Raw genomic sequence first — 10,074 nt, 5'->3', positions numbered from 1 at the left:
ATATAAAATTATACATAATTTTTTATGACAATTATTTTTATATTTTCGAAACTTGTTTTTTTTTCTAAAACGAACAATGCGAAAATTATCCCTTTAAGTATTTTTTATGTTTTCACATTTACTATTATTATTTCTATTATACTGAAAAATAATTTTACAAAAGAAAAATGGATGTTATAGACGTATTTCATATATGATTATACATGTTTATGAATATTTAAATATGTATGTTTATACATATTTATATATATGCATGTATGAAAAATTTTTTACCTTGTCTTACAAACTTACTGTTTTTCAAATGAAAGTATTTTAAATATATGCCCAGCCCTGATTATATCATTATAATTGTATTAGAGAAATTCGGAATTCGGTATTATCCGGCATTTTTTTACTACACGACCGGATAGTTGAATATCATTAGTATCCGGGTATATATATCTATTTGACATGTACATGTAATTTTATATGATTTTTTATTATATAAATGTTCTACAAAGTGTGCATACTTATAATACTATATCTTATTATAGGAACGCACCGGAAAATTATCGGATACCGGATATTGGATATTTGGACAGAATGTAATATCAGATATCGGGTATTTAATCGGATATCCGAGAAGGCAATTTCTTAGAGTCGGATATCCGATCGGATTTCGAGAAAGTGTCTTTAAAAAAAAAGCCTATAGAGAAAAAGATTATAATTTTGCAACAATGTATAAGATATTATAGCATCATAAATATGCATATTCATTTCTAGAACATTTGAAGAACATAAGAAACAATCAACAATTTAATGATGTCAAATTTCAATAGGATACATTTCCGAATACTAATGATATTTGGCTAGCCGGTCGGATAATAAAAAAGTGCCGAATAATACCAAGTATCGGATACTTTCCAGATGCAGTCCTAATATCTTATATATAAAATTACAATTTATGTTGCAAAATTACAATTTATTTCTCTACAGTTTTTTTGTTTATAGAAGACGTCCCGAAATCCGATCGGATATCCAGAAAATATCGGATATCCGATTCGAAAGTTTGCCTTCCCGGATATCCAACCAATACCGGATCAATCCGATGTTACATTCTATCCGAATATCCGATATCCGGTATCCGGTTCATTCCTAATAATTAATTATAATTCAATAACATGGTTGAACAACAACCCAAATGTATGCAAATATTTATTCTGCTGATTAATTAGGAATATCTTGGAGACTTTTCAGCCGAGAAACATCGCTGATACGAATGCCGCGTCTATTTTCGACTCGTGCAGCGTACGCTGCGGTAGCATTAGAAGCGCATTAGCTTTTTGATATGTTTTGATGTTGTTTTTTTGAACGGCAAGCCCTTGGAAACGTTTCCTTCTCTGACCAGTGTAAAGTTGTCCATAAAAATTTCGGACGATGATGCAGCTCATGCGTTGTCATTATCTGTAACGACAGTGATATGACATATCAGTCAGAGTATCTTTTCCCATATGTGAAATGCAAGAGACATCTTACGCAAGTCTGTATGTTAGGTTTGGGCTCATAAGCCATGACATCGAAGTGCATTCCGTTCAAAAACGGCAGAAGGAATATATGCGCGACAATGGGAATTGTTACTGGGTTTGCCGACATGCATAGAAAAAATTTTATTTTGTGATGCACGTTGCGAATGTTGTTGATTTTCCTAGTTTCATCTCTACACGACCTAAGACAAAAAGACCAGTGCTTGAACAAAAAGATCACACTGTAGCATATACCGAATTAAAATAAAAAGAAACGATATACCAAAATGTATAACAGCGTTAAAATATTCTCTTAAGATAGGGTTTAATAAATCATTGTCGTTTGCATGTCCCATTATCACAAGTAGGTTTACTTTATTCAAAGCGTATTTAATATTTTTGATAATAGCTTTTAACCTGTGAGAATATGATCGTTAAATTAATTAAGAGCTATGACAATGTTAATTATTCGTAAATTAAATCATGTCTTACAGATAAAGAATCACAATAAATTTTGGTTGTACTCACTGATAAGCTGAAATTCCTAAGTCTACGGGATTGTAACCATTTTCTTTCAATAATGAGATTAGAGTTATATTATTACAGTCGTAGATGCGTTTTAAAGTTAAAGTGTATCCAGGCTCTTCCAATTTATCTCCGATAGACAGCAGACCTACAGATGGAATTTGAATGACTGGAACCGAATTTATGCCACATAATTTCAAAATGCCCAATTCCACCGATCCGATACAACTGTATATCTGTAAAACGATCTGGCCGTGCTCCATCTCGCAGTCAGCGTTTCTTCGAAAATAAATAAATTGTTTTGTGTTAATAGAGCAAAGCGTGCTTTGAGAAGAATAGAAAACAATAATGGACTGTTTGTATACCTAATATTCTCGTTTACTTTTGAGGCGATCAAGACTTCAATTTCATATTCCTTATCGAAAATGTTAAAATAATCGTCATCATTGTCGCTACATTTTTCCAATACTTTTGTATTCGCTAGTGTTACAACCGCTGTAGCACCTGCAATCGCAGATAAAAACAGTAATTAATCTTTAATTATAAGCAAATCAATTTATAGTTGTAATTATTTTTACCATTGGGTATAGGATCTCCACTTCTTACTCGCACGCAAGTGCCAGGTACAACCGAAATCTCTGCAAACTGGAAAAGAAGCGATATTTTGTAAAAATCTACTAGATTTACTCTTTCTCTATTTCTTAGAAAAGAGAAGAAAAACTAGAAAAAAATAAACAATTAATTAAACCGAAATTTAAATTAAATTTGAAATTGAAATTGAATTTAATTGATACCTAATGCTCGTTTCTACTAATAGTTTAATTTCATTTTCGGTTCAATTAACTGTTTATTTTTTTCTAGTTTTTCTTCTCTTTTCTAAAAGATAAAGAAAGAGGGAATGAGTAAATTAAATTGAAATTTAATTTAATCTACATTGGTAGAAATAAACATAATTCAATCAATAGAATTATTTCCAAAATTTTCTACTGCACAATTCATTGACAATTTCCAATTACTTTTTTTTACGTTTTATACAATGTAGAAAACATAATAATAATAATATCCGTTCTACCCAAATCAGTCGAGCCATTATTCATTAATCAGAATTGAATAATCTTTACCGTGAGATGTGCTTTCAATACTCTTCTTTTACTCTTTCCGTCGCTGACCAACACCGCGTATCCATGTTTAGCCGAAGTATTATAAAAGGGCACGTTTTCAGAGGATTCTATACTATTAGCCAATATCCTGCCATAAGCATTATTCGTCTCCACGGTTTCTGTATTATCTTCATACTCATCGTCTAATACTCTGTGCATTGTATGTAATGCATCTTTTACCGACATCATAATAGTTTGCTTTTGTCTCTTATAAATTCTCTTGGATAGATTTTGTATTGATATATTTTTCTGTATAGAGAGTCAATTATTATTCGTGTATTCGCAGCCTGAAAATTTATCTTATTTTCCTCAAGCGCGAAAGATATTTTACCGTTTCATTCTCGGAGATAGAATGCAAAAACATTTTATCAGAATTATCACCGTTATTGTTAATATTAAACGCCTTATCAAAAGTATCATCATTCTTGATGTTATAATTTTCTTCATTTTGCATATTCATTAAATGTACTATTTCTAATATCAAGGTAATACTTATCATCAAACTCATTATTGAATTTTCATATAAAGGACCGCACATATTAATGATAAGTTTCTTGTTTCGTATTCCGTTTCTTGTTTCGTATGGGTCTGAGAACACAGTCATACTATAAAAACAGTAATCTCGAAAATCGTAAGATAAATGGAAAAAAAATTTTACCGAATATATGAACGCTTTAATTCTTCTATTAGTTTTGATAACAATGCGTTTAGATCATCAGAGATATTGTTATTGATGACGTCTTTAATTGCCTCATATGCAATAGCACACAATGTCGAAAAAAAAACCGTACCATTAGTTAAGATAATAATATTATTTTTGTTCTTATTACTCAAATAAATTAATGATTTCTAAATGTAACATAAATTATATAAATATATAAAAAAAAACGTTTGCATGCAAGGAAAATATTTAAAGAATTATTATTAACAGAAGTTACCTTTATTTTCTCTTTCTCGTTTAAGCTTGGAAATCTGATAGAAAGTTGTCCTCCTAAGTAATTAATCTTCTGTTTTAATTCATTAATTTGATTGATTAATAGTTCCTTATTGACATCTTGCCCAACTATATAAATAATTAAAATAAAATTATTAGAATATTTTTAAGAATTATGTATAACACAATTCGAATATAAATATATTACATAAGCGAATTAATATGTTATACAAAGTTATTAATAATCGAAGATACGAGTACATAAGACACGTACGTGAAATTATCTTTAATTTTTAAACATGTGTGCGATAAAATATTTTATTTTGAATTTTATTAAGATCTATTTTTTAACATATGATATATATATATCTTGTAAAAGATAAATAATATACATACTAATTAAAATAGTAAATTTTAGAGCCATTTTAATTTCTTTTACTCTTCGTTAACCTCGTGATGTCGTTTGATCACGACCACTTCGTTCGTCAGTTGATTTTACTTTGTCTATTCGATAAGTAAAACATAACGGCTGTTTATACGAAAATGTTTATATTTCTTTCTCTTTTCAAAATTCTTCTATTATAAGATGCTGTAACCTGTGTCGATTTTGTTTTGAACGCGTATCGCGTTGATGACATCTTTTTGCTTATCACTTTAATTGAAACAAATTGAATAAAACCATCTGTTAACAAAAGATTAGAGATGAAGTGCAGATTTAATGGCACATTTACTGCTTTATTGTTTTAATTATTTTATTGTTTTAATTATTGTTTTAATTATTTTGCATAATTTATAAAATAGAATAATTTAGATGCTATTTACTCTTTAATTAGAAACAAATAAATGTAATAAGTAAAATAAACAAATATAAATTAATAAATAATAAAAGTTTTCTTTTAAAATCAATTATCTATAAAAATTTGTATGTTATATACATTTATGTACATACATACCTGTACGTAGACATTTGAATTTTATATGACTTCTTTTTATTTGATACGTAAATATATGAAGCCTATGCATCGATCCATTTTGTTGCAATGAGTTTGTTACAAGCAATATATTATCAGAGCACTTATATACCAAAATATTTTAAATAATAATTTGTATCTTAATAAAAAATAAGATAAAATGACTCGTAATATTTAAAAGAATGATGAAAGCGAGAAATGAAAGTCTCATATGATAATTAAAGCGCAAATTTTTTAAAATTTAATAATTAAATAATTGATCACATTTGTATTGATTTTTTAATATACTCTATCCCGTGTTCATACTATTCAAAAGTGTGTAGTTGTGTAGTATAATTTTTGAAATAAAATTTAAGTTTGTATAAAAATATTTATGTTGTGATATTTGATGCATGAGCGAATTGAATGGAAATAAAAATAAACCAAAGTTACGTGCGTTATGTAAGAAAGTTTCAAATTTTGACATTTTGTGTAATTTATTTTATGTGTAATTTATTAGGTGTGCATATTTATAATATATTAAAATACGAAATAATTTTTATTATACGCATATCAATTATTACAGAATCATTAATACACATCATTAAACAAATTTTATCAGGTATTACAGTTGTAATACAATATATATAATATAAAAATAAATTTTTGTTGCAAGAAAATGATATACATTTAGAATTGGTAGAAAAAGTGAAAAATTTTTTGCCAACAGTTCAATTTTTCTTAATGAAAATATCGAGATATTTTATGTATATATACTGTTATATGTATTATATAATATAATACATAATATATAATATAATACATATAATAATATATAGAATAATATCATAGTAATATTACAATAAATAATATTATGATTACAATATACAGTATAAATTATAATAACGTAATATATATGTAACGCTATATGCATGTACATTGTAATAAAATGATTTTTATTTATTAATATTATTATAGAATATTAATTTCAAAGAATTAAAATTTGTATAAATTGTACCATGATAATTTTTTGCGAATTATGTAGTGGATGTAAATACGAATAAAAGAAATCTATGAATTATCTTTCAAATCGACGAATCAATTTGAAGAAATCAATTTAAAGAATAATGCCAAATTCAATATAATTTAAATTAATCTTTAATAAGATTTTAATTCGCAAAATTACTCCGTTTAAATGTACAAAAGAATGTTTGAAAAGAAACAAATATTAAGATCTTTCGATGTTTTCCATAAGAAAAAACTTTTTTTATATATGTGTCTATAAAATAATCATATATCTTTAATTTTATTTTTGCCAATATATTGGCAATACACCGGGTATGCACGTTTTTTTTAGGACTTGTTGCTTTTTTTTGGATCTTAATATAATTCTTAAGAGCTTTATTCGAGATACATCATGAGGATGTTCTTTGGAATGTCCTAAGAGATCCAGAGAACGTTCCCTGGAGATCTGTGCTATTAGTGACAATATTTCAATAAATAATACTTTAATATTGAGGTATAGTATTGAAATATTATTTAAATACAATATACAATTCAACTAAATTATTGTGATTAAAAAATATAATTACATAACGCAAATGAATGCGAATGTTCGTCTTGCTGGTTGATTAGGAATATCTTGGAGAAGATATTTCAGAAATTTTTAGCCGACAAACATTGTTGGTACAAATGCCGCATCTAATTTTGGCACCTCCGACGTGTATTTTGGTAGTTTTAGGAGCACATTAGCTTTTTGATATTTCATTATGTTCTGATGTTGATTTTTTGAACAACAAGCTCTTGGAAATGTTTCGTCCTTCGTCCATTGGGCAGTCGTCCATGAAAATTTCGGACGCAAATGTAGCTCGTGATTTTTTATCTATAACATTAATGACAGCGTATTAATGAACACATCTTTTTCTGTATGCTGAATGAGAAAAGATATAGTCTTTATAATTCATTCAGACAAACTTGCATAGCTACAGAAACATATGTATAAAGAAAATTTATTTATTGCGGCTGTGTAAGTTCCTTACGCAAATCTGCATAACGATGGACGTGGAATAATCGCGATGTATTATGTTTAGAAATGGCAGAAGCACTACGTGCGCGACAATAGGAACTGTTGCTGGGTTTGCTGACATACACAGGAAAAATTTCCTCTTATAATTGTACATGCACGATGCAAACGTCGTCGATTTTCCTGGTTTCATGTTCAAACAACCTGAAAGAGGAAAAGCATTGCTCGAGCAAAGAGATATGTCACACCGTAGCGTATACGAATTAATATAGAAAAAAAACGATATACCGAAATGTATATCAGCTTTAAAGTGTTCTCTTAAGATTCCCTTTAATATATCTTTGTCGTTCACAGGGCCCATTATCACGAGTATGTCGACTTCATTCAAAGCATCTCCAATTTTTTTTATCATAGCATCCAATCTGCGAAAACGTGATCTTTACATTAATTATATATCAACGACGTTAATTATTCGTAAATCAAATCGTGTTTTACAATAGGTAGAGGAAATGTAATAGATTTTGATTGTACTCACTGATAAGCCGAAATTCCAAAGTCCGTGAGATCGTAACCGTTTTCTTTTAATAAAGAGGTTAAAATTATCCTGTTGCTTTCGTAAATGCGTCTTAAAGTGTTTTCTTCAAATCTACTTCCAATAGAGAGTACACCTATAGATAAAACTTTGATAACTGAAATTGCATTGATACCACATAATGCCAAAATGCCTAGTTCCGATGATCCGATACGGTTGAACTTTTTCATAAGGTACTTATTACGCTTTATCAAGTAGCCAGCATTTCTTCAAAAATGAACAAATTGTTTTATGATAATAAACAATGCGTGCTTTAAGAAGCATATTAAATGATATCGAACTATCTTCGCATACCTAATATTCTCGTTTACTTTTGGGACGATCAAGACTTCAATTTCGTATTCCTTATCGATGATATTAAAATAATCGTCATCATTATCGTTGCATTCATCCAATATCTTTATATTCTCTAGTGCTACAACCGTATTTGCTCCTGCAATCGCTCATAAAAACAGTAATTAATTCTCCACTATAATCAAGCAAGTTTAATTTGCAGTTGTTGCAACTATTTTTACCTTTTGGTATGGGATCTCCACTTTTTACTCGCACGCAAGTGCCAGATACAACAGAAATCTCTGCGAACTAGAAAAGAAGCGGCATCTTGTAAAGATTTAGTTTTGACGATTAAAATTTGTGTTTAATTTAATCGATGACTAATTGGTTATAGAGAAAGAAAGTAATTCGGCAGAATTACTTTCTGTTCATACAATTTGCCTCTTATAATATCTAATATTTGCTTTCACACTTTAGACAACATAGAAAAATTAATAATGCCACCCATACATCAACGTACGAGCCATCATTCGTTTATTGGAATTTAGCAAGTCTTACCATGTGATGTGCTTTTAACACTTTTCTTACATCCTTTCCGCTGGTCTCGTTGCTAGCCAACATTGCGTATCCATGTTTAGCGGAAGTTTTATAAGACGGAAGTTCTATCGTACTAAATACATCTGTAGCCAGTATTCTGTTGTAAGCGTCAATTGTGTTCACAGTTTGTATATTTACTTTAAAGTATTTGTTGTCATATACTATAGCTTTTATTACATCTATTGCTTGCTCTACTGATATCATATTATTTTTCTCTGATTTTTTATATAACTTTGTCGTCATTAACATTTTTTCCTATAATGAGAATTAATTACGATTTGTATGTACGCAATTTCTAAGAAAATTTACTTTATTTCTTTGAGCGTAGAAAATGCTTTACCATTTCTTTTTCAGTAAGATGCGAAGTCATTTCAGAATCACTGTTGCTACTACAAAACTTCTCAGAATTATCATTACTTTCGGAAGTACGACTTTTTTCATATTCTTCAGCTATAAGATCTATTGTATCCTTTATAAACATTTCATGTTTCTTGAACATTAACGTTATATTTGGATAGAAATCACACGTAGTAATAATAAGTGTTTGGTATCGTATTCCACATAATAATCTGAGAACATATATATGTATATGTATATAAATAATTAATACTGTATAAAAGCTACATATAATCTCGAAAACTATAAGATAAATAGAAACAGAATTTTACCGATTAAAAGTACGCTGTAGATCTTTTGTTAGATCTAATATCAACATGTTTATCTCATTAGGAATATCGTTATCAGTAATCTCATTAGCTATATCGCTCAACATCGAGAAAACAGTTAGTTTGCCAGTTAAAATAATAATATTATTGTCACTTTGATTGCATGCAAAAATTAACTGTTTCTATATATAACATAAATTATATAATTATACATCGATCGTATAGGTATATGCGTATAAATGTGCGTGCACGTATGCGTGCATACATACGAGAAAAATATTAAAAAATCTATTTGTAAAAGTTACCTTTATTTCTTTTTTATCATACTTCGAAATTATGACGGAACTGAAAGCTATGTCGCATATACTGTCTTGTAGTGAAGAGATCTGATTTTTTAATAAATCAATATTGTGGCTTTCTTGCTCTACTGTATAGTATAATAAAATTAAAAATAAAATTATTTGTAATATGTTTAAGAATATTATTATTTAAATATTTTTAAGAACTATAATGTAAATCAATATTATAAAAGTTAATAATTGAAGATATGCGAACGTAAGACATGTACAGGATGAATCAGCTTTTTACTCTATGAAAACATAATTGACACTGCACATGTTATAATTCAATTAAATATGAAGTCGATAATTTTCTCATAGAGTAAAAGTTAATTCAACGACTTTGATTCATTTTATATGTGTGTATATTTGTATATGTATAATAGAATTATTTTTAATTTCTAAATATGTATATGTGTGTGTGTGTGTGTGTGTGTGTGTGTGTGTGTGTGTGTGTGTTGTGTGTGTGTGTGTATGCGCGCGCGCGCGCGTGTGTGTGTGTATGCGTGTGCGTG

At 28.6% G+C, this 10,074-nt stretch overlaps 1 protein-coding gene across 1 annotated transcript; it reads right to left on the bottom strand.

Annotated features, from left to right (window-relative positions):
• Window positions 1-1,232: 1,232 nt before the first annotated feature.
• LOC108684549 lies at window positions 1,233-8,799 on the bottom strand. The gene is given in 17 exon segments (XM_018188936.1): window positions 1,233-1,341; window positions 1,343-1,443; window positions 1,516-1,658; window positions 1,661-1,705; window positions 1,786-1,919; window positions 2,031-2,306; window positions 2,393-2,531; window positions 2,606-2,672; window positions 3,149-3,436; window positions 3,519-3,759; window positions 6,751-6,953; window positions 7,111-7,298; window positions 7,383-7,516; window positions 7,630-7,893; window positions 7,981-8,119; window positions 8,202-8,268; window positions 8,518-8,799. Coding segments are annotated over 17 exon segments (2,820 nt in total).
• Window positions 8,800-10,074: the final 1,275 nt, after the last annotated feature.

This window comes from Atta colombica, unplaced genomic scaffold (assembly GCF_001594045.1).
Source record: "Atta colombica isolate Treedump-2 unplaced genomic scaffold, Acol1.0 scaffold100, whole genome shotgun sequence".
Classification (NCBI taxonomy): domain Eukaryota; kingdom Metazoa; phylum Arthropoda; class Insecta; order Hymenoptera; family Formicidae; genus Atta; species Atta colombica.
Note: the sequence above shows the minus strand (reverse complement) of the source record. Positions and strands in the feature narration are given on the sequence as shown.